The 26,413-nt window shown below is 40.5% G+C and overlaps 1 protein-coding gene across 1 annotated transcript; it reads right to left on the reverse strand.

The window, feature by feature from the left end:
• LOC128741017 (nipped-B protein) lies at positions 1-24,605 on the reverse strand. The gene is made up of 17 exons (XM_053836591.1): positions 23,744-24,605; positions 10,224-10,506; positions 9,825-10,160; positions 8,318-9,102; positions 4,959-8,252; positions 4,703-4,897; positions 4,548-4,640; positions 4,189-4,482; positions 3,945-4,120; positions 3,705-3,880; positions 3,366-3,641; positions 3,063-3,298; positions 2,853-3,004; positions 2,476-2,786; positions 2,246-2,411; positions 2,005-2,182; positions 1-1,941 (listed from the first exon to the last, which is right to left on the reverse strand). The coding sequence occupies exons 2-17, from the start codon at positions 10,288-10,290 to the stop codon at positions 1,531-1,533; spliced, it is 7,146 nt and encodes a 2,381-aa protein (XP_053692566.1). The 5' UTR covers positions 10,291-10,506; positions 23,744-24,605; the 3' UTR covers positions 1-1,530.
• Between the last annotated feature and the right edge of the window lie 1,808 nt (positions 24,606-26,413).

The following is a 26,413-nucleotide window of genomic DNA, read 5'->3' on the forward strand; positions in this document are numbered from 1 at the left end:
TTTGACTTTGATTTAAATTATATTAAAAAACAAAAAAAAAAGATCCTTCGATTATGCATCTTCGAACATGTGTTTTTTTTTACTCTTTAAACTTGTGTTGTTTCGTTTTACCTTAACACCTAATTTTAAATTACAAATTCATCTGGATTTCAGTTTTTATTGTTTTTTTATTTCTTTTTTTATAAATAATTTATCTAAAAACACTTTAAATAAAGTCTCTGCCTTTTATTCTCATTTGCTCTGGATTATTATTTTTTCTTACCCGAAAACGAAAGTGTTGCCCTTTCGATTATTCCAATTTCTAAATTTCTCACACTGCCTTGACACGAAAATAGGGAAATGATTATTCTATATTTACAGAAATGTACAAACGCAAGCACACAATTAGCATCCTTCGTCATAGACTGTCGGAGGCTGACGTAAACTAATGATTTCTCGCTCATGTTCAATGAACTCCGTTCATTATTATACCGCAATTTTCCTGGTTATGGTTTTCATCTAAAACCTACGCCTTAAGATAAAACCGTTTATACATTGTGTGTTGGATGCGCTTTTTTTTGTTTATTTGCATCTCCTCTACTTGACGCTACATGGTTTATACAATTATTCGTAGTTCCATGAATGATACCGTATACTACGCCTACGCTCATCCGCTATGTTCATAATTATATTTTACCAATCCATGAAATACTCTCATCAAACCTTTTGTTCATTGCGGGTTTGCGTATTGGTCACTACTGCTGTGCTTATGTTTTTGTTTTACACTCAATTTGAATCGCATTATTTCGCACGTCTTATGGGGCGAGCTAATTAAATATATCTCGTGAAAATCTGTGTGTCTCCTCCCGCAAAGAACAGAAAACGGCGTTTCATTTTCAAAGCTAGGATTAGCGTTCTGCCTTCTGCGTTCGCTGCAAAACAGACAACTATGCAACGATTCGTGTAAGTCTTCTTTTTTTTCTCTTCCAAACGCACAAAACCCTTTCTACATATATTATAATATCTTTTTCTGTGTAATATTTCGATTGAATACGAACTCAGTCGTGTGTAAAAGTTGTCTCACATCGCCGTGCCCACATTTACATATTCTCACAGTTCTTTCCCATAGTGAATATTATATTAATGTTAAATATACTGGTATCGAAAAATGGTTTGTTCCAAAATGTATCCTATTATCTCATTTCTCTCTTGTTGTTTTTTTTGACTCTCAAAACTATAAACAAATTGCGTGGTTTGAATCCTCTACATCTAGTGGGGTAACTTGAGAAGTTTGATCAAACATCCTAACACAGTTCGTGTTGGTGGGGAAAATACTACAGGGGAGAACTACAGAAACATATTAACATAACTCGGGTCTCTCATGGTCCTCTAGTCAACTAACGGACCCGAAGCATATTAAATGTGCATTCACAGTGACTTTTTGTATCATATTTTACCGTTTGTTACTTTGCTGTAAATTGGCATCGAAAAACTGACTTGTGTGACTCGACCCAACTGTTTTCAAGAACATGCGACGGTTACCGGGCGTGCTTAATCGTAATCCATATCACTAGCATCACTTTCCTCCTCCTCGGAGGTGGACACTTTTCGTCGCTTTTTGCGCGCACTCCGCGATGGCAATACTTTGCGTGCGTTCGAGGAAGCATTCGTTGCACCTCCCGATCGTGCTGTAGGTTTTGGCGTTTTGTTCGTGACCGCCGGTGTGCTGCTACTGCTGGTGTTATGTACGTTATTGACAAGACCGCTCGGAGCGGCGTTGGTAGTATTCCCAGCGGTACTGTTATGATTGGTGGTACCTGCGGATGCATCGCCGCTAGCGCCGGCTTGTTTAACGGGACTGTTTGTGGCTGAATTGGGTTCGGAACCCTTCGCTGGAAGCCGATCGTCCTCGTCCAACAGTTCCGGATCATCCGGATCGAGCCGCAGCATCAATTGCTTGAACTGTGAATTATGTTCCAAGTGTTATCAAGGAGTTTTCGGAGGGCAACTCATAAAAATACTTACATCCAGGTACCGCTGCACCAACTGGATCCTATATTTCTCCTCCTGGACATCCTCCGTAGACCGTTTTTCGTTGAGTAAAGCAATGGTAGCCTTAGGATCGAATAACGAATTCGATCGCCGCTGCATTGTTTTGTCATAGATTTTACCCGCTTCCGAAGGTGAGTATCGGGATATTTTACTGAAAAATTAATCATCAATTAAAATGTATTGTTTCTAGATGCATGGTTAACATCAAACATACCAATCTGTGATACCGTAGATATCTTTTAAATGCTGCTTGAGTATTAGCAAAAGCATACATCCCTGTGCCGAGGTGATGCAGTTCTGCAACTCGGTCGTGTCTTCCGGTAACCGACTGAGAATCACGTCCTGATCATCATCGTCGTCATCCTCCAGAGGATTGGGGGCTGTGAAATTAAAGTACAAAAGTCAGCTCCGTTAGCTGGTGATTATACTGACACAATAACTTACGCTGTTCGGTACTATTTTCCGCTCCAGGCGGAGGTTTTAGTCCTTCTCGAAACGAGGCTAGCAAGTTGGTGCCAGTAACGGAAATCAGCACATCAATATGATGGATAATATACAGCGGTTCATCCTGCACTACGTAGGGAAAATATGCCAAATTGTCCGCCAGATACAGCATCTGTTTCAGCGAGATTTTGCCATCGTCAAATTGTTTCGTGATCGATTGGACTAGCGCTCGCCGTTGAGGTTTGGTGTTTCGCAGCAAAGTATATAAGAAACCGTTTAGCGCAGTCGGTGGCTCCTGAGGGTCTTTGATTCTATAAAAAAATGTTTTTCAACACATTCCTAATGTGATCCACAGTATTAATATAGAGCTGCCTTACCTAAAACCTCTAACTATACTATTGTGTTCATTCGTTTGCAGCAAAACTTGCAATTCATACGAATACTGCATACCGGCGTGAGATTTCATATTTACAAAGCCTGGATACTGCTTGTCAATCTCCTGGAGATGACGATCTGCACTATGTGCAACCTGTCAACGGTTGTTATTTGAAAAATAGATTCTTCGGAAATGTTAGACATTTACTAACCTCCTTCTCCGGGTCCGTACTTAGACATATTAAATAAGGAACTATTTGTACTGGATGAACCAGACCTTGCCGCAGCACAATTTCAACCACACGCATTGCCCACATCCGCACACCGGTATCGCGGTGCAGGAAACTCCGCAAAATTTCCTTCAGATATATCTGTATTACCCTGCTTGCCATGCCGGAAGAAACATCACCCATTTCCTTCAAGTCTTCGCTTTCCGCTTGCTTTGCCCCTATACAATTGAATATTAACATCACAATTATTATTATATAGGTAGTGTTCAATCGAAATTAACTTACATTCTTTATCATTCCGAACCATCTTATTTTCCTCTTCCGTCAGATACATCAGGATGTTTTTCAGTACGTTAATTTTCATCTCCGTCAGCACCGTTTCCTGCGTCAGCAGATAGTTATAGTAATCTCTAAGTTCTGGCTTGGTCAAATATTCGTAATTTTTCACGCAAAAATTGCCCATCGATAGTAGCGTTTCCTTGCAAATTTCACTGTGGCTACACGACAGAAAAAATGCCAGCGTATTGTAAACCTCATCGCAAATGGTAGCCGGTAGCGTACCTGCAAGAAATTAATAACATTAATCCCTGCTCCAACCCTTGGGCTCGGAAAAACATCATTTACCATGCGCGTCCTCTGCACCACCGTACACTTCCGGTTGCTTGAAATCGAAATACCGCATAATCAATCCAACCGTATAAATACTGCGCCGAAACTGAGGCCTGTACAATTGTTCTATGGGTATTGACGGATCGCTGATCAATTTGTCCTTACTGGATACTAAGCCCTTGTAGTAAAATCTACAAAACAAACGCTCACGTCATTAAAAATTCTGAGCATGCGTAACAACATAGTATAACATACTTGGAAAAACAGTCTCGTATCAGGGCGTAGTTCTTGGTAATCCTGTTTACAACCGCCGAAAGACAGGACACGCAACTCAGCACGACCGCTTGGCTTTGCGTCACAATCAGCATCATCAGATGTGACTCCAGATCTGCCAGGAAAATATCGCTAGGATGTTCCATAAGAGGAACCACCTGTTCAAATGAATAGAACTTGTATTACAACCGAACGGTGCATAAGCAATTTCCAATCGAACACCAACCTGCTCTAGAATCTCCGCTACACTGCTGATAAACTTATAGTTGATAGCGTTCTGGCAGCGTATGTTGAGATACGGTTCCAGTGTCATCGCGTGGTTTACCAGCAGCTGTGGTTGAATCTTCGAGAACAGATGCAACGCCGTGATGCAACCGACCAGCTTCTTGTTCTCCGAGCTTTCCAGTTTCATGGTAGCATCCACCAGTCCGTCTACGATCTGCTGGCAGGCTTTAATTAGCGTTTTGGGGATCTCTTTTTTGGCTTTTGCATCCTCCTTATTCTCTTTTGGTTCAAAAATCTGCCAAATCAAAAAAAGTATTAGTTTTCTACTTCGTTTTCTCCTGACTGAAGCTTCTGAATTACCGATTTCAGCAGTGCATCAAAACCTTGAGTTCCAGTCTCATGGGAAGAGCATACAACATCGATTATTTGCGTAATTTTTCTATCCATAGCTCCCTGTGAAAGAGTCAGTTTTGTTAACATTATAGATTTCTGTTAAATGTCATTTTGTCACTTACCTTATCATTAGCATTGCACGGCGTAAACCACATCGTCATAAAGACGTCCATCACTAGCTTTTGGATTCCCTCTTCGTCGTTAACTCGTCGAATCATCTTCACGCAAATGTCCGGAATCTTATCCTGCTCCGGATATTCGATGCAGATGTCACGAAGAATTTTGATTACCCGTTTTCTTACGGAGACACCCGTATCCTTTAGGAAGAGAAATAATGCTTAATTTTATCGATCATAACTTTACTACTTTTTCACTTACCAATATTCGCTGCGAAATCATCTCATAATACTGATCAATCAGATCCGGATCGGAGAGTATGTACTTCCCCACCAGATCGACAGCGGCTTCGCGCACCGAGATGGCAGTGTCGAGCAGCTTCTGATGGACCCCCATCTGCATGTCCTTTCGGGCGAGTACCATCTGGTCCACTTCGACGATGTTGCCGAGACATTTCATGGCTCGTGTTCGTATCGCAACAACGGGTTCACGCACGACGAGGATAATTTTCTGCAGGTATTTGTCGAAGCTTTGTGAAAACGAACGCTTGCTAGCCAGGTACTGGGCGATCAAGTTTGCGTTACTGTAATCGATATAGGTTTTAATTTCGCTTGCTGCGGCAGCGTTTGTTCCACTGCCTCCAAACGGACAGATCTGAAGCAAATAATTTGTCTTCCGAGTGTCCAGCATGCGGAAAATCTCACTATTCAGCTCCTGATCAATGCCTGGCTTGACTTCCTCGAGGTCTGAATCGTTTCCCCCATCGGAGTTGTCCGACTCACTGTGATATTTTTTACGCTTTTTCGCTTGCTTCTTGCGCGATGCGTAGCCTTTCTCCCCGTCAGCAATGCACTTTTTTCGCTGAATGATATCACGGTACCATTGGGTGATGTAGAAGTGCCGCGCATGGTTCCACACGATGTTTCCTTCCTGGGCGTTGGCAGCTAAAAAATCCAGCAGAATCTTCTGCAAAAACTCAGTCCTTTCCTCTTCCTCGTTCAGTTGAAATTTGGAATTCTTCTGATACTCATCACCCTCCTTCTCTTGTTCTATTTTAATGTACTTAATGAGTGAGTCCATCGTTCGCACTTTACACCGAGATTCAACGGTATCCTTCCGTAAGCGAGCCGCTACGATTCCAAGATATTCGAGAGAAACCACTCGAATAGATTGCTCCACACCTTTATCTGACATCTTTTTCACCAACATCGTCCCTAGTAAACTCAGCAGCAGTTCCGATGCCGGCCATTCCGGTTTGTTAACGGTTGTCAGCAGGTCGTGGATAAAATTTTCGAACAAAGGACGAAAGTCGGTTTCGCTCGACCTGCTTTTACACTTGTCCAGAAAGGTGGCCAAAAAATTACCTCCAATGCTCAGTGCCGTGTCATACTTCCCGATGATGAAAAGATCAGCCGACTTTGGATTGCTACTGTTAACCACGGCATCGTTATTTAGTTTCTTCGGGTTTCTATCACCCAGCGATTCGGGTAAAACCACTGCGCACTGAATAAGCTGCAGCACTAGTGCGGTCATCATTTGAATATTGCCCGCGTTGTTGACCAGTTTGTACGGACGGAGATTCCGTTTCGAGTGCGGAAGCCGGTCAATCGACGAAAGAATGTCCGCGACAATATTTCGCCGGTGGTGTGAATACTTTTCGTTCTGAAAGATCGATGTTACCAGATCGAGACAAACGAACTGAAGCGTTTCGATGTTATCCACGAAGAACGGTTCAACCCCGAGAGCCGAAGCGTGGATTACAATCGTATCCACGAAATGAAACTTCTCGAACATTGTCACCAGTAGCTTGCCTAATTCGACAATTTTTGTGTAGAGAATCGATAGGCCTTTCTGCTGATAGCTTGGTATCTTTTTCGCCTTTTTTCCGTCAACCTTTTTCTTCGTTTCGACCGAGTAAACCGGATCGTACGAAGGAAATACTGTTTCTCGCAGTTGAAACTGCACGAATTTGATTATTGCATCGATGTTGTCCTCCTGCAGAAACTTGGTACTTTTGCAAGTGTATATGGAGCAAATCAACAATGCCGCTTCCATGGCGTTCAGAATCTTCTCTATGCACTCGTCTCCGATTAAGTCATCCTGCAGTTCCGTACCGCTGAGATTCTTCGCCGATTGGATCGATCGCATGGCGTACGTTATTAGCAGCTGCAGTTTGTTCTCCGGTATCGCTTCGATTGCGTTTCGAGCTTTCAACTTCGCCGCTTCCGCGCCAATGTTACTAAGCATGCTAGTGGGGATGCAATCCAGTGGCTCATCTGCATCGTCCAAACTAGGTGCTTCCGTTTCGTCTAGCTGATCGAAGATTTTTCCCATAATCGACATAAATCTCTGGTAGGTGTTTGTGTTCATCAGTTCTTCCTTGGACATTTTCTTCACCACTGGAGCCACCGATCGTTCGACCCTCCTCAGCTTGGGTTTACTAAACATATTCTCTGGATCGGTGTTGTCGTTTTGCGCTCGTCTTTTCGCCAACAAGCCGCTGTACCTCCGTTCATCTTCCTTCATTTTGCTAAATATCATTTCATTACTCTTTTTAACAAGGCCCAGCCGCATCGCCAGTTTTGGTTCAGCGACGGAAAACTTTTTCAAGTCTTCCTGCATAAGCGCCAAGTGTTGCTCGTCGAGCCGATCCATACGGATCGAGCATTTTTTTAGGCTTATACTGCCCGCCTCAGTCATGGTCATCATTCGACAGAGTTTCTTTAGGTTTACTCTCTCCGGTTTCTTAACCGATGGAACTGGCGAGGGTGCAGGCTGCTGTTGCTGGGGTTGCACCTGAGAAAGTTGAGACAGTGCGGGTGTCGTAGGAGCGTTGGTAGTTGTTGGCGCCCTCATCAGCGCTCCAGACACACCGATCGATGTGATTGGTGCCTGGACCGGTTTTGGCGGAACGTTGGTGTTCCCCACACGATGCAGCACTCCGGCAACGGTAATCGGTCGCATGCCCGCGGTCGCTGGAATGGCAGGAGTCGCCGGAGCCCCTAGAGTGGCTGGTCGCGGCCTGTTTAAAACTGTTGTCTGTTGATTTGTTCGCTGCATCGAACCCATACCGGGAGTGACGGCTTGCGTTTGCTGGTTGTCCTGCGGTTTGTGCAAACTAGTTTGTGTTGGGTCGGTTTCCGGTGCCGTTGTGCCCTGCGCAGGGGAAGGCCGTCCCCGGGAGTCTAGATTTTTACTCTGCTGTTGCTGCAAATACTCGCTGTTTCGAGGTGCTGCTTCGGGCGTTTTGATAAGGTGATTTGGATGCTGCTGCTGCTGCTGCGGAGGCGGAGGCTGTCCTTGAGGATATTGATGGTTGTGTAAGGTACTGCTGCCATTTTTCAGTTGAGATTGCTCATTTCCAGCTAGATGAGATTGTTGTTTCGCTACCGTTGTTAGGTAATGCTGCTGCTGCTGCGGCTGCTGCGGCAGATTATTGGCCAAATGTTGCTGCGGATGGTGCTGATTGGGTGAGGCACTGTGTAAATTACTGTTTTTATGTATCACATTTTGTTGCGGCTGTTGCGGAACTATTAACTGATGTTGATTCGCAACCTAAAATGACAAAATGGTTCGATATAGAAGCTTTCATTTTAAGTTACGTATTTCTCATCACTTACCTGCTGTGGCAGCTGTTGCTGTTGGTTCTGTTGGTAGGGTACATGATTGGATATTTGTTGTTGCACCTGTTGTTGTTGCTGGATAGCCCCTTGCCTAGCAGACATAGCTCCTAGAAGCGCATTCGGGGGAGTGCTGTCTGCCAAAATGGGCTGTTGCGTCTGCTGAATGACTGTCCGATGTGAATCGACAGCAGCGGCACGTTGCTGTTGTGATGGAAGCTGAATATGGAGCTGTGGTTGTTGTTGATTTTGGATCACGGACTGGTGCGTCACAATAACGTTTTGATTCTGTTGTTGCTGCTGATGTATTTGTTGCTGTTGTTGCAATTGGAAGAGTTGCTGCTGCTGCTGTTGCTGTTGTTGAAGCTGATGATTTTCTGAAGGATTGGAGTAAGGAATATTTTGAACGTTAATAACTTGCTGCCGAATGATGACTTTTTGTGGGGATGGCAGTTGTTGCGGTGGTTGCTGTTGCTGCTGCTGCTGCTGTTGAAAGGAAAGATTGGTGGGAGCAGGTTGACTCAGATGTACTATTTGATGTTGCGGTTGTGACTGTTGCTGCAATTGCTGCTGTACTACTACTGGCGGATGGTTGGGATGATGGATTGTAATTGGAGACTGACTGTATACAATTTGCTGTTGCTGCTGCATAGACGGTTGTTGTTGCACTTGCAGAAGCTGGTTGCTATAAACCTGCTGTTGCTGCTGCAGCGGCTGATGGTGTGTTTGGATGGAAGAATAGTGTTCGCTTGGAAAATTATAAACTTGGGTTTGTGATGTAGATACTAGAAAAAGAAAAAAATATAGGAACCGGTAAAAGTTTTGCCGCGGAGAAATAATAAAAAAAATGAATTACCAGTTAATTGACAATTTTACATGAGCGAAATCAGTAGTGGCGACAATGAATATTAGTGCAGCGTAAGCATAGAATTTAGCAAAGAAGTAAGAAATTCGTTGATTCGTTGCATTCAATTAGTACTTCACAAACAGGTGGTAATTGCCTTTGTAAGCAACATTTCGATTATTTTTCTATTTTTTTAACATCAACAAACATCAACACATCAACATCAACAAATGAAACACCCTTTCAGACCAAGACGAGATTAAAACATTGTTTCACAAAAATGCACGCCTATTGAATCAAGTTGCTAAACAATAAACCTGCAGAAAAGAGCATTGTTATTTTTAATGAACTATCGACTTTTCGAAGTTTAGCAGCAAGCAACAGTGTTTTACATATTTCCTTCGATTGGGTACATGCAACTGAGCCTTCGAAATAATTTTTAATAGCAGGAAAAATGACAAATAATTTGAACAAAATTCAAAACACAAAACTGAAAACAGAAACCAATGGACACTGTGACTAAATCAAACAAAAACTAAAGCAACAGATAACAAACAAAAGTGTTATGGTTATGTGTAACGTCTTTTAGGATTAGTTAAATATTTCCTCGTTAGTTTCGTTAGAATTTTTTTTTTTGCACTTCCCGCCCTTCATCCAACTTACTTATTTTTTGCTGCTGTTGAGCCAACATCTGCTGCTGATGGGTCTGCGGCCTGCTGAACACATCCGGCCGGCAAGTGTGGATCGCCTGCAGCAACAGGGGACCGCCCTCGTGGTGCAACTGTTTACTGGGCGACTGCTGCGCATACTGGTCCTTCAGTTCGATGTGATCGGAATTGGTCTGTTCGATCGCATTCGCCAGCTGCCCGATGAGATTGTCGTCTCGCGTGGCCAGCAGATTGTTGGCTTCTTCGGCTACACGCGGATGAAACAACAGCGAACGGTTCAGCGAGGTTGAGCCGGTAGCAAGAGAATCCGATATAGGAAGTTCGCTAAGCACTACAAACCGAAGTGTTGGATGTCATTAATTATTAGACTACTTTATCTGATTATGCTACTTACGGTCCGATAGACTGGTGAGGCCAGCCAAGGTGGTAATTGGAACACTCGGAATATCTCGATCTCCCATTGCTCACCGTTGAAAGTAACTACGCTGCTACGATCGTACCAGCTAATCTATGGCCGCTTTTTTGTTGTGAATTTGTGCTGCGAAACGCAAGTGCAAAACACAATGTCTATATTTTCTATTCGTCAGTGCCGAGTTGGATGATTTATCTCTAGTTGCGTTTAGTCTGTCTGCTTTTGTTGCTGATGTTGTTGCTGATTTACTTGGCAAATCATGATTCTGTGAAAGAAAGACAACGGGAATCAATGAAAAATCAAGTGCTGAATCCGCATGAAAGCGAAAAACGCTCAGATATGACAAACACATACAAAAACCAAAATACAAAATTCGTTATGTCAATGGTAAACCGTTTACTAGCGCTCCTTTAATATGTGTAGACCCAACAAGAGCTTTGACCACCGAAAAATAAAGTTTATTGTCTTTTTAGTTGCTGTTTTTGCCTTCGGGCAGTATACAATACACAAGCTTTCTCTTCTTTGGCCACACCGCACCGCAGTAGTACATTCTCACTCTCCCACAAACACAGAATGATGTTCCTTTCTGAGTTCATAACAAAAGATTAAATGTAAACAGTCGACGAAACCGCGTACGTAACAGTGAATCAGCAAGATTTATAACAAACCCCAGATTTCTATTCGCCTTCGTAACGATATAAGAATTCGCCTTCGTAACGATATAAGAATAAGCGATATGATTCCTGATAGATACTCAAACATCCAGGAGTCACCTGGATCCTTAACTACCATTAATCTGCTGAGTGTTTCTCCATATATAAATAATATACCAGTGAATTGGATTCTTTCTGAGTACATTTTGAGCACACAAGTCATTCAGATGTCGCTGAAGTTCGATGTTATCAACTGTCGAACGCACAATAGGATGTAGCTTAGCAAAAAATAGCTGTGGTCTCAGATTACTCCCATGTGTTACGCCACAGTAGGTCGTGAAGCACTGTGATTCATGACGATCTACTTTTACGGATAAGGTGCAACCAAATCATACCTCAGATATTAGCCATCCAATTAGTGTAGTAGAATTAAAGAGATTTCCCAATGTTTTACTCGCTCTCATGCATTGAAATATGGCACTAAACGCTCGATTTTCGACAAATGTTTAATCTACTTCAGCTTCTTTTTTCATTGATGTAATAGAATGCGAAGCAGAATATGCTAAATATGATCTACCATGGAAAAATTCTCATTGATCCGTTTAGATGCATATTTTGGCGAACTAGGACTGAGTCCCACTCAGTAATTGAACTACGCAATATATTTTTGTCCCCACATCGAAGTTTCGCAATATCATCCAGTCTACGATTGTTTCTCACCAAACGCTCCTCGAATAATAATAATAAAAAAAATAATCGGGCTTAATTGTTCTACCCATTTCCCATATGTTGAAGAGAATTTGCTGAACCTTCGGATAAGGTACTTGAAATTTTAAGTTGTTATTCAAACTACTTCCACTTTTATTGACTGATTTAACTTTTATCGATTTAAGAAATACATGCATGGATTTTTATAAACGATTGCTCCATGACAGACAGAAGTTATTGAAGTTATTGTATGACGGACTCCCGCTGGTGCATAAAAAATTATTTCACTAAAAAATGTAAGTTCCAAAATACTTCATCTGCTTACATAGGTGTACAAGTACAGGCAAGTGTAGAATTCATCCTGTGCCAAAAAATATTGTAATTTCGGATACAGTTGTTTTAAAACTCGAAATAAAGTATGGATCGTGTTTAGCTATGATGCAGACTAAAGGTGGCAATTCAATTTGTGATTTGATATGCCTGATTTCATTCCGTTTTTCCTGGTCTATTTTTGGAAAATTCCAGGTTTTTGTGTGTATCTCATAATTAGCTACAAGAATAAAAATAGAAATTTTTTTGTGTTCAATATTATACTAAAAAGTTAGCCAGGTTATCTATTTCCTTTTTATTAAATATGGAAATATGGCTTGAAATCACCTGTTTCTTCTATAAGTTACCTTAATCTAGTACGATTAATTCATTAAAGCGAGATTTCGCACTTCCATTTAAAACATTAAACATAACTTTCTATTCAATTTTGTAAAGTTCAGAGTTGCGGTATGTGATCACAGATTATTTCACCAGATCCGTGCCCAGCAGGGCAAGTTGCCTCATTTGGCCAGTTGGCTCAATTGGCAAGAGAAGCTGATCTCCTGTAGCTTGATGAGATGGGAACGGATGAGCAACAAAAACGATCGTTGCATGGCCCAAACACAGCGAAAACTTGAGCATGCAGGAGCCAGGGCGACTAAGACTGCAACCACTCAACGATACGCCAAGCTGGGTTGTTAAGAAGTCTTGTAAATTGGACAAGAGAACCAGGGGCAACTATCTTTTTGAGAAGGGTAGAAGTGCCACTGCCAATAGACATATCCACTTATTGTAGAAATGATTGCCGTCTTAGCGGTGTTAGCACCAATGAAGGAAAGGGGTCCTATTTTCACAGTCACCCCACCTAAATTTTTTGGGTGAGAGCACAATTTGCAATTCTGAGAGTCACCTAGGTAACTCCGCTCACCTGAGTGACTGCAAATCAAATGGGGTATTTAAGGTGAAGTTAGGGTGAATGTGAGAATGGAGCACGTGAGAGAAGTGAGGTGGGGTAAGGTGACTGTGAGAATAGGGCCCAGAGCTGGCCAAATAGGGTAACCAACCTAATCTGGACTGGTCTTCCATTTGATTTTGCTGGAAGTGTCCAAATTATGCACAGCTGGGTCCAAAATACGTTGGTTACCCTACTGATCGACCGTACAGACACCGTTGAACTAAACATTTAAAAAACTCCTCCGAGTCTATCCTTATATTGCACACGTCATTGTTCTTTTTGCAGCATCACTATAATGTGAATGAACTGCTATTTATTTTTATTATCCGTGTCAAGTGTCGGTGTTTTCACCCCTTTTTAAGCTTTTGACGTAGGACTACGTCTTACGGCAAGTTTTGAGATAGGGTGTCATTCCAAAAAATCAAAAAATGCGAGCGTCACGAAAAATGAAAGGTTTTGAGCGCTAATAGCTCAGCGGTTTTCCGATCGATTTTCAATATTCTTACACCAATCGATCGAAAAATCTTCTAAGAATTGAAATGAAGAAAAGTATGGATTCTTGATGTTGAACTATTGAAAAATTGAAAATAATGAACCTATGTTTTACCAGAATTCTCGCTTCGTGATTGGTTGGAAGATTCTTTACGATGATATAAACCTATACCAATTTGATATCTGTGCTTGGGAAGTAAGCCAAAACAAGTGACGAAGTCTCCTCATTTCAACAAGATTTCTTAACACCGCGGTTCAACCTAAACCATTTTGATGTCCTTGCTTGGGAAGTACGCCAGAGAGAGTGACAAAGCCCCCTCGTGCCAATAGATTTCTTACGAACGCGATTGAACCTAGTCCAATCTGATGTCTGTGTTAGGGAAGTGTGCCAGAAAAAATGGCACAACTTCGTCGTCCCAACAGATCGCAAATTCTTTACTGCGTGACGATTAAACCTCGGCGAATTTGATATCTGTGTTGGAAAAATGTGCTACAGCTGCAGTGTTCGGTTATAATACGGCTCTGTATGAATACGCATGCTTGCCGTTTCATTAGAAGTGTAGTGAAAAGATGTGCTGTTGATTGAATTGGTAAAACCCTTTCAACGTGGGAAACCTTGGATAATAAAAACAATCTTTAATTTCAGTAAGGTAGCAGGAAAGTAATAGTTTGTGTTCTTGATTTTGTTAAATTGTTTTCAAATTCACAATCTTTTGAGAATTGAGCGTATGCAATGTTACTACTTTGATAAATTTTACATACAACGCATGTAGCATGTATATATGTTGCATATAGCATGTATACATGAAGAATCGAATGATTACAAGCATGAACACATGCTACTATCACTACAAAGAGACTTACGTAGTCCTGCGTCACCTATATATGCGGTCGTGTCTTGTACACAACCCCTCTGATTTTTTATTACCTTTAACGCCTCCCTGTTGGCTTCGAGGTATGACGCTGGCCTAAAACTTCTCGGTCGGTGGTTTCTACAGTAGGTCGAGGAAGAGGCACAATTTGTGTCTAAAAATAGCCCATCCCATGTCGCTATGGGTTTTAATCCAACGTGTTTTTACTTTCAGGACGACGACCCCCCTTCCTTTCCACTCTTTCCCCTTCATTCCCTAAATTCCCCTTCATTACTTTCCCTTACCGTCCCTTCATCAATTGTAGAATCATTGTTTCAAAAGAAGGTCAAGTTTCGATAACGGAATGTAGAACCTAGTCTTTGCTTTTACTATCTTTATCCCATCTCGTTCTGGTAGTGGAATAAGTTATAATTTGCTCTTGGATAAAAGGATTCATTTGCACCTCAAGCAAGTACCGTGGCCACTGCCAGAAGATCGTTCAGAGGCGAACAGTTGCTAAATGCAGAATTCAGTAGGAAGAAAATTTGTAGAGGGAGATGGGAATAAACAATGCTAAAGTCACTTCACATCGAATGGCATGATTCTACTAAGATTCGAACACACGATCACTCGACAATGGAGCAATCAAAATACCTTGATCCTTCCGACGACATTCACCCTTATTCTTCGAGTCACGTGACTCAATACGACAATTGTCACTCACCGTGGCTTTTCACGGCGAGTCGAGTCACGTAGGTGACATCCGTGTCACCTAGGTAACAAACCCCTGTCACCTTAGTGACAAACTGTGTCACCTAGGTGACTAAGCAAGTCATCTAGGTGACAATTGTCACCGTGTTTCGCGGCGACTCCAAAATATAGTCACTCGCCTCGCAGAATAAGGGTGATTTTCTTGTTCTCCCAATGGCAATATAATATACAGAGAAACCGTGATGATCTCTGCGACAACTTCAAGGCAGCAGCTCTCAAAGTCAACATCGCAAAAACCAAGTAAGTGGGAATGAAATTAACCATCCCTCCAATTTCGCAATAGATGTTGAGGAAATGGAATATTTTCAATATCTGGCTAGTCAGACAACCCCAGACGGTGGCACCAAGACTGATATAGACACACGAATCAGCATGGACAGCCTGACATATTTCATCATCAGTAATATATGTCATGTCGCATATCAAAACACATTAGCACTCGACAAAACAGCGATTGGCGACCATCTCATGGGTTTCAGAGGCCTTATGGCTAATTTCAGGTCCTGGACAAGTTTATTTAAAATCCGTTCCATGCTTGGATCAGACAAGAAACTTGTCCGACTTGACTGAAAATTTCAGCATCACGTCACATGCTGGAATATTTCGTCTACCACACTTTCGTACCAGATTTCAATTTCGAATAAATTCGTACAGTATATCGATCTGATCTGAAATGTGCTTACATGTGATTAGCTGATTCGTTCATTCTCGATAGGGCCTAATATTTATGCTTTTTTCAATAGTGACTTGATAAATTTTTATTAAATTATCTAAATCAATCTATGTATAGAAAAATTTCTTACCGATTTATGCGAATATCACCATTTTTCGTACTTCTGAAGTGCACCTCATCCAATATAATGAACAGAAATGTAGTTTTACATTAAAATAAAACAATCAAAACAAAAAATAAATAAAATTATTCTTTTTTTTGATCCTGAATTGTCATTCAAATCGAATAAACAGAATCCTCAATAATAAAGCAATTATTATTATTATTTTATATAAAAGACTCGAAGAAATAGTTTCGAATCCATATATGCTGCACATTTCATGCACCAATTTAACAGAAGTGTAAATCATCGCAACACAGTAAAAGTGAATTCAATAAACCGCTGTGTTGTGCGGTGCTGTGTCGTGTGTGCGTATTTCCCCCGCACGCGCACTAACAACGGTTGCATACCTCACTCACTCGTCTATCGAAGAAAAATGTTAGGGCTTTATTCCGAAGCAAAGCAGCACATAAAACAATCTCGCTTGCTACTGGCAGAGCGTTCGATTTGCTTTCATCTGAATTTGTATCCAGTTCTCCCTTAATTACAATGACAGTTCCACTAACACGAAGAAGTCGCAAAAGCAGGTGTTTGTGAATAATAATTAAATAAAAAGTAGGTTGTAAAAAATTTATGCTTTGTGGAAGTCTACAGGCAAATTTCCAGTAGAAATATTTTCAAAAGTAATAGCAGAAAACCTATAGGCGCCACTTTTCGCTCTGTTTACCGAGACGATTTCTATTTCTGTTTTCATCGCTGTATTCTAAACAGTTCTTGCTGGTAGTGTATCACTCCCTACATCTTACGATAGGCATACATGCGTGCTAGGCAAGAAACGGAAAGATTGAAACAAAGTAGGAAACCATGCCCCGTTCACATTTTCTATTGGAATTTTATTTCCTGTAAAATTCATTTGCGGTTTGTGTTTGACTGCTGCTACTATTTTCCGTTATTCCTACCGATGAGAAATTGAATTAAATGGTATAAGGTATATATTACTTGGACAAGCAGTGCTGCCATGTTAGAGAATGACAAAAACAAGGCGATATATATATTTTGTAATTGCTACTGTAAAAATAAATGCATTTAAGAGCACATTTTGCTGCGAGATGGTAAGAAATGGAAATATTTCTGGATCTAACATCTCGTGAAACATAGAATTTACATAAAACATCCCATGCAACTAAAAAAATTTAATTCGTTTATTTTTATTCACTAGTGAGTAATTCTCGCTGATACGGGGCCACTACTGATACGAGGTCTTCAAATATTGAAACTTTTGCACTTAATTGGTTGAAAATGGTTAAAAAAAAAAAGAATTAAACTTTTGATACCTCGAAATACTGCACCCCTCGTGTGCCAATGGGTCTAACTGGTTCAAAAAAAGTTGAATTTTGAGCAAACCTTGTGATCTACAGTCAACCAAAAAAATATTCGGACAGCAGCGCATAAAATTTTCTTTTAGAAATTTTGCACAGTATTTTTGCAAAGAATGGTATCACATATTTTTTAAAACAATGTTTAACTAAAGCATATTTATATGCACAACAAAAATTCGGGGAAAAGCTTTCCGTTTTGAAGATAGGGTACATACAGTTTGAATTCCTCAAAAATGCAGCCAAAAAAGTATTCGGACAGTTAACTATTAGTTGAAACAAATGTCCTTTCTCGCTCAACTACTACCTTGTAGGACCATTTACATTCTTGATGACCTGTTTTAATCTGTTTGGGATAAAATTAACAATTTTTCAAATATCCCTCTGTGAATTGCTGACCATTTTTTTACAAGAGCTCGGTTTAAGTCATTGTGATAAGAAATCGAATGATTTCTCATTTAGAAATGAGATTATCTAAAAAGATGTTCAAAAGGGTTCAAATCTAGACTGAATGCTGATGTTTCGATAGCTCTAGGACAATTATATGGTGCCTACCGCTTACAATTATCGACAGTATGTTTAGATTCAACATCCCGGTACAATATGTATGTACCACACAATTACAATTTTGCTTTAATTTCACCTAAAATTATTCAGATAGTTGAGTTTACATTTAGTTCTATCCAAAAATATATATCTTTGGTGCCTCGGAGCTGAAGTCCTGAAGTCCTAAGCAACACAGCTTCACTTCCCAGCGTTCTACCATTACTAGTCTGCTGTGTCTTACATCATACATAACGGAAGGTATGGCTATACGAGCTCAAACAGATGTTTTATATCACCGACCTGTCGGAAGCCCTTGACAGGAAAAATCACGCCATCACAATTGCAAAACTACATAGACTGGGTGTTAGCGATAACCTTTTGCAATGGTTTCACTCATATCTCATCGATCGATAGTTGATGGTTAGACTAATCTCAAGTTCTTGACCTTGAAATGCGGTCATACATATACATTAAAATTTTTTTTTTTTTTTGAAGCGATGGCTCTGCAATTGATGGGGGAACGATAGGGGAAAGTAATGAAAATTTTTTGGAGTGGAGGGGAAAGAGCGGGAAGGTGAGAATGGGCGGGGTTATTGGTAGCTACGCTTAACAAGTTGTCATTATGACTCCTACCTTTTGTCCAAGGCTGGAGGTGCGTGGGTCGAACCAAACTATAATCTAAGATTATAACCGGATTTGAACCCACAACACCCGCCAGGACATGTGGCTCGCTGGCACCCGTGTACCTTTGAACCGCAGAAGCGCTGGACAAAAGAAGACTGTAAAACCCCCCCTTATTAAGCTAGCGACGTATCTGGTTGGGTTATTTTTAGACACAAATTGTGCCTCTTCCTCCGTCTACTGTAGAAACTACCGACCGAGAAGTTTTAATCTAACTTGTTTTTACTGTCAGGACGACAACACTATGCAGGCCGTTACAACTTGCAAAGTACTGCGCGTGACGCTGTTTGTCTGTCAGCGTGTTAGCCACGATTCTCAAAGACTAAAAACACGAGTTTGGTCTAAAACAAAATCTTATGCCTAGACGCTTCGCACTAGTTTATCGCATTTTTCCGGTAGGGTTCTACAAGTGAATCTCAGATCAAAATTAGAGTTCCCATTCATAAATAAATCTGGTGTACCCAAATGCACTAATGTCTTGGGCTTGGCACTAATCGTAGACTGGCATATGCTGATCTTAAAATATACTAGAAGATTCATTGCATCGAGGATTTGGATACATTTGTGAATTAGTGCAAATTGAACTGCTTGATGATCAGTATTACCAAAAGGAAGGCTATTACATTCCATCGTATCAAATCGCCTATCGTATTTCACTACAGAATCGACGATCAGTTTTTGAAGAGGGTCACTCTTGATCCGAAACTGACGTTTGATCGTCATCATGCAATGGTAATTTCCGAAGTAACCCGTCAGATAGGCTCTATTGTCAAAATAGGACGTGATTTTAATGACTCGCATCGTCTCAAAGCACCTTACTGTGCAACAGTTCACCGCTTCTCTAAAACGCATGTCAAATCTGGACTCAACACTAGCTCTACTGGAATCTTCGGATCGAACGAATAGAGAAACGATTTATACGACTGCCATTGCGTAAATTCGCCAGCAAGCATCAGATATCGCCTTACAAACTCTTACAGGTAGTTTGAACCCGGCTCACAAAAGATTACCAAAAGCAAGCCAAAAACGAAAAATCAGATAGCGTTTTTGTTTTTGCTAAGGTCTAACTTAGGTTCGCTCTAGTTCCAATCGAACGGCAGTCAAAACGTTTGTTTTTTCACTCAGGTTGAACTTAGTTTCGCTCTGGATGGAACTTTTTAGACGACGGGTTCGCTCTGGGTATTTTTACAGTTTCAATCCCGCCATGAGCAATACACTGACAACCTGAAAACGTTCGTTTATTCTCCCGAAAATGTTTGGTTATTAAGTGGTTGGGTTGGAACTAACCCAGGTTGAAAAAAAACCCTGTTAAGTTCCCGACATTCTAAAACCCTACGAAGTGCCTCACGTGGGAATATTCTAATTTGTAAACGTTTTTGCGAACCATTTGCTTTTTTTCAAGTATTTTCAGCATATTATTCAAACTTAACTAATATTCGTGAAAGTTGGTGTTTTCAATCCATTTTCAGAGACCGAAATAAGGCTCTATTTTTGGAATAGTTGCAGCCTGGTTTCTAGTCTAAAGATCATTACTCGACCAAGATTTCAAAAGGTCCAATATGTAAATGATATGTTCTCTTTGCGTCTCCTCTCTTACGCTTATCATGGCGGCATAAATGCATTTCAACCTAATTTTTCTTAATGATTAGCTAGTCAATAACGCTAGCAACGGATTCAGTCGAAATAGACGCATTCAAGTGCATTTATGCCGTCGTGATAAGCGTAAGAGAGTAGACGCAAAGAGAATCTCTCATTTGCACATTGGACCTTATGAAATGTTGCTCGTCATTAGTTCATTACCGTTGGTTGGTCCGAAGTATTCCTTAACATCTATTAGCAAAGATACTCCCAATGAGCGTTTGGTACGGGAGGTCCACGCTCTCTTCCGTTCCCAAGATTTCAAAGAGATAAATGGAATTAGGTTTTAGTTATTTCTGGTTCCACCTGATTCCTTGGAATTTTCTTTGCGATACATACTGCCCAACGTCACACGCACCCAGTTTCAGTGCACTTCGCCGACTCTCGTACGAACAAATATGACTCCGCACATCGGTGCCAATTTTTTTTGTTAGGTTCGGTTTTATATGTGTTGAGTGGGCACGGAGCGGCACCGGGCGAAAACCGACAGCCGAGCGCCCCACTCATACTCTGCCTTTTTTCTTTCTTTCGTGCTATCTGCGCAGCGCACTTATCTACCTATCCGAAAACATTCTGTACATTTCGTAGCGAATAATATGGACATGAAAGTTAAAACGATTAAAGATTGAATTAACGAATTTTTAAACCATACTTTATTTGAATATTATATTCACATCTCTCAATTGAAAACCCGTTTTCGATTGAAATGCATAATTTAACCAAATCAAGATTTATAAAAGGAAGTAGGATAGCTTTTAACCCGCATGGGACATGCAGGTTCGCACATTAAATATTTCGGAACAAAACATAATCTGATGCTTTGTACAAAAATTACTTAGAAAAAACTGTCCTTAAATCGAAAAATTACCTTGTTTCGAAATGTTTTCCTATAGGTATCATAATAAGCATTACATCGAATCAAAATCATTCTTACTGAGCAGCAGCAGCGGCGGATATGGAACACCACACGGCGTTGTGGAAGGCACCCGCTACCGTTCATAAGTTTTTACCTTATCGCTCCAAGCAGTTATATAGGTTTTTAAATTTGCGAGCGAAACGGCGTGCCAGTACACCAGCCGGCACTTGCTAGAGCACGGCAAAAGCACGGCAAGAGAACGGTGCCCGAACGTCCTGCCAACTCAGTGACGTACACCGAATATGAACTAATGAGAAAGAAAGCAAAGAACGAAATCATGCAAGCCGTCATATGGCCCGTCGGTAGTACCGTGCTCGTTGGTGCCTAACCGAAAGCAAGGCACTTCGATCGGGTTTTCGTGTTGTCGGGGAGCGTGCTAGTATGTAGCAACGCCAGTGCGTTCTATTATCGAAAGCACCCAGTGCCGTGCGTATGTGGACGGGTGGCAACCGTGTCGCACCGGGCGGTGTTTATAACAAGTCTGCTGCCCAGTTGAGCCGGCCGTTGACAAGAAAAATGAGACTCATATAAACGTCATTTTCCAGGATGCTTTCAAGAATTGGCTGCGTTAATATGAGATTAGGTTTAGGTATCATCAAATTTTCACAATTCAGGCTATGAAATGGGGAAGGCAAATGAGGAGCGTCCAATATAGCTCTAGCTATCCCAAGCCCCTACCTAGCGCCTACACGTGGCCGTACCCGGCAATGCTCTATTGAGTAGCCAAGCTAGGAGGTGCGATACTGGGTGGTTCCCGGCTGCCTGATCTCCAAATCGAGGTTTTGGGCAGACGGCAGAGTTATTCGAACTTGTTAATAGGTAAGGTAATAGGTAATAGTTATTTTAATTATTTTTTTCGTTTTAGCTTATGAAGCACCTCCTGCTATATAAAACTTTGGCCAATACGAGTGTTAATACTGCACATGGATATTAGATACCAGAAGAAAAAATTAAATTAATTATTAGAAGCACTTATGGAAACTAAAATGACGCAACTCTATTCCATTCGAAGGACTGCTGGTGAGATTGTTCTATTTTTATCCATATATATACCACATTTCATAAATAAAATAGAATGGGGAAAAGGGAGGGGCCATCAGAGCACTTATTTGAAGCGGTGGGCCTAGGGAGAGTAAAACAGTCAACTTTCTAGGGTTAATCTTGGCCCAATTAACAACACATCGTGGATAATGACCGGGCTCTTCTCCCCACCTGCTGGAGTCATTCTGCATTAAGACAATAAACGATTGACTCAGCCGACTTAGCCCTTGGAAGGAGATTCTCTAAATCCCTAGTCCGTGTAAGTGATGTTACTTATCGACCAATTCCCTTTTGGCCCTTCATACAAGAGTTGGGAAGCATGACCAACCGTTGAATATATTCAACTCTTTTTGACATGATAGGTTCATTTCTATGAACGGATGATCTGCTAAGGCACGTGGTAGTACTATATCTTCATATTCATATATACATATTCATCAAATTTTCACAATTCAGAAAGGCGTAACTGCAGAATGGAAATGCAGCGAGTGCGGGTCTCTTTCTCTATGCTAGTTTAGTAGAAAATAACTCTCATTCGTTCAGATATTTGCAGTAACACAGTTTTGAAAAGTTGGTGCCGAATTATAATATCTGCACTTGAATGACTTGAATTCATAGTTATTTCAAACAATTTTAACATAACTTTACATAACGCAACGTATTAGAGGGGCCCTGTAGCCGCAAGGTTACCGAGTCTGGCTTGACAAGCGAGTGGTCATTCGATGTTAAGTGACTTTAACATGGGTTTATTCTCATGCGCCTCCACATCCTTCCTACTGAATTCTGCCTTTACTACCAATGAAGCCTCTTGCCAGGGCATGTTATAAGAGTGGTACTTGCTTTTGAGGTGCGAATGTGCTACACGCGCACGCTATATTGTCTGTAGATGGGTAAAATTACTGAAAAAATGGTTCTTATTCAAGATTTTTGCAAAATTTTATTTAATGTAGTCCAACACATCTATAATACAGCCCTGCTGATTTTCATGTAGTAGGGTATGTTGCTGCTTCGTCGTAATTGCCTATTCCCGTCCTATCCAACACAAATCATTAAAAATATCAACATTTTCATGACACACAATGTTAAACTAGTTATTCCCTAATATTTTAGTTTGTTGTCTATCATACGCGATCAATCAAGGTGAGCTGAAATCTATTTGAATGCTTTTTATCATTAAACAAACTCTACCAGCCAAATTTCCTACGTTTTTTCGTGCGACGAAGAAGAAAATGTCGACTAATAACAACAGAATAACATTTTTCATGCACAAATACATGCGCGTTAGCTTCGTAAACATTGTTGTGATTTTTAGTTCGGACGATGAAAAATTTTGATGGACGGATTTTAAAACAGTACGACGAATTTAATAAATAAAGTCAGTTGCATAATTTCAATAATATGCTTTAATAATCGCTTTTCAGTGATTTCAAAGTTCACGGATCGGAAGGTAAGTGTGTTTTAGTCAAATCAGAACAAGTACTTTTAGAGTATTCAATAAATCCATCCAACAAATGATGAAAATTAGAAATAAACCCTATAATTTAAATTGACACATTTAGCTTGTGTGTTGTATACATGATACAGAATATCAAGCATTCCATCATATTCAAAATATAGTTAATGTTTGGATTTAGTTCGAAGGAACCTAGCCAACTTTTACATTTTAAATATAATTTTAAAACGCCTAGGTTCTCTCTAGTTCAAATTTGTTTAGTATAGTCATTAAATAAAGAGCTAGTTATAGATAGCGCTAGTTTTACGCTTATCTACATCAGTGCCTTGCACAACTTACCTGTTTAAAGTAATATCCAACACATCAATTCATTAAATTAGGTTATTTGAACCAAGTTGATCAACAAGTGCAGCATTCGTATGAAAACAAAGGAATACTTCTTATTTCGACTGGCAACTTTGCCAAAACTCCCGTTGCATGAAAAATCATTATGCCTTCTGCTGCTGCTGATTGCTTCGATTGCTTTGATGGGTTAGTGTTTTGTATGCTTCGCCACCAGCTATTTCACTATCGAATCCACACTTTAACCACTTGGTGCATCAAAAAACAAATGCGTATTTATCAATCAATTAATGCACAAACATCGAATTTTCGTTTTTCCATCACATAATATAACTACGATACACTAATTACAATTGAAAGCCCTTTAGTTTTTTTCACGATAGATTGCACTTTTCTGACGCTAGTCTGCCCCCGCAGACAAGGAATTTTCTCAGCGTCCAGAATCACGTCGTGATAGTGAAGAATTGCATATAGAAACGCCAAAACGTATTTATTTCACTCATTCTTCTCCTTTACACTAATTTTCACGTAAAACCTGCTGCTGCTTTAGCTGCTCCCTTCTTTGCGAACGTTTGAAAAAGCCAGCCGTCGATGGGTGCCGAAAGTGGGGCGACCGAGCGCGACGTGACAGAAAGTAAAAAAAGGAAAAGAAACTAAAGGAGAAAAAGAGGTTGCTTGCTGCGATTCCGACGGAAAATTCCTAAATTCTATTGTCCTGGATTGCGGACTGATGCCGCGGCCGGAACATCACTACTGTACACAATTTCACTTGCCAGAGGAGGTCCCTAAACGGGACGTTTACTTCTGGACCGTTTTCACCAATTTTCAGCGGATAAATTAGCGATTTTCGGGGATGCACTCCGTCCACTGAGAGAGTTTCATTCGCGACGACGACGGCGAACAAGACGAATGCAGTGTGTGCGAGTTTAACAAAAATGGCGAACGTACTACAAACCACTACACACGAAAGTGGTAAGCTTCGGTACCAAACCGCAACGATGCCATTGCTTTTGGAAAGAAATCTAACATGCCATGAAATTGTTATACTTAAATTTACAGCTTTAAAACTTTACTAACGATTTAATAATTTTTTCAACTAAAGGGTGTTTTTCTATCAGAATTTATTAACTTAAATATGAAAATATCTGCTGCTCTCTAGAAGTCAAAAAACTGAAAATTTCAATTTTTGTCAAAAAGATGGCAAGATTGGCATCGCTGAACAAACGCAAACCGCTTGCACAAACTCTTCTGTGCTTTGACGTGTACGGATTCGTTGTGAAACGGGAACATGCAATAGTGTTCGTACGTCTATCCGGAGGATCGGCCGGCAGCTGGCAAAATGAAAATGGGTGCGGCTTTCAACTGGAGCTTTTCTCGTCATGCAAAAACCCAAACGTATGAAATATTTCAAGTGGCTTTCAAATGTTTCAAATGATGAAACTTTTCCGCACTATGGGCCCGAGCAGCTAATAAGCTAGATTATTATTTAAAGGAACTACACTCTTAAATGATTCTACCTGTAAATTGGTCGGATTTAGTTAAAGTTAGGTTGAAACTACTCATAATGCCCTTAAAGTGTACAAACTCAGATTTTGAGTAGTTTTTCAACCAAAAAATTGGTAGTAGGAACTTAAAATTGCGTTATTTCTCATAGAGAATAAATCAATTATCGATAGCAAGTAGCCAAAATTGGTTGAAATTTTTACCCAAAGTTTGAGTTTGTACACTTTAAGGGCATTTTGAGTAGTTTCAACCTAGCTTTAACTAAATCCGACCTATTTACAGGTAGAATAATTTAAGAGTGTAGATAATGCCATCAGTCTTTGATTTTCTCATACATGAAGTAATTTGCGGTTTCGTCACTAACGAGAATGACATTCCCAAGTAACAATTTCAGGCTGATCAAACGCTTTTATAGCTGATTTTATTCAACCTGTTACTGATCTATGGTTTAGGTTTAGAAATGAAAACCTTTTTTCAGCTCTTAAACATCTAAATCTGGTGATTTTATCAAGCTTCAGGCTAATTAATAGCTGCTTTCGAAGCTGCAATGAAGCTTAATAGATACTTTTTTGCACTTTTAAATAGCCAATTTCCGCAATGCTGTCAATTCTATTCTTAGTACGAGAAATAGTTTTCCAATCTACTTTTCCAGTCGCTTAATCAACGCTTCATCAACCTTTATGCAGCCAAAAAGAAATCTATTTTTAAATTTAAAAAAATGGAACGCGGCATTTTTATTTCGCCGTGTACGCGATATTTTTAGTTTCGAATAACTTTAACTCGTACAAGTAAGCTAGTTAATTAAAAATGCATGTCTTTTTCCGGAAATTGAACCCGCCATCATCTTTTGATCCATAAGCACTCACCGTATGATCCTCCCCATTTGCATCTGCAGAACAGACAGTGAGAATATCTTTACACCTGAAGCCTAGCCCGCCTAGCGTGAAGCAGTCGATAGTGTCGATAACTGACAAACTTTTGCTGTCAGCCGAATTGCGAAATTCTATGATCTGACAGTATGTGTGCTGTGAGCCGAAAGAAAACTTGGTAGAAGTTTGTAAAGCCACTTTAACACCCTTAAGCAGACTTAAAGTAGTTTGACAGCTGTGAGTCCAATGAAAGCTTCCACTCTACATTTTAACACCTTTAAGCAGCCGTAAAACG

Source organism: Sabethes cyaneus, chromosome 3, assembly GCF_943734655.1.
Source record: "Sabethes cyaneus chromosome 3, idSabCyanKW18_F2, whole genome shotgun sequence".
NCBI classification, from domain to species: Eukaryota; Metazoa; Arthropoda; class Insecta; order Diptera; family Culicidae; genus Sabethes; species Sabethes cyaneus.

Coding starts and splice junctions, on each gene's coding strand:
- LOC128741017 (XM_053836591.1), bottom strand. CDS start 10,290: ATGGGAGATCGAGATATTCCGAGTGTTCCAATTACCACCTTGGCTGGC. Junction 3,881..3,944: donor ATACGAGACTGTTTTTCCAA/GTATGTTATACT, acceptor TTTGTTTTGTAG/ATTTTACTACAAGGGCTTAG. Junction 2,787..2,852: donor AGTATAGTTAGAGGTTTTAG/GTAAGGCAGCTC, acceptor ATTTTTTTATAG/AATCAAAGACCCTCAGGAGC.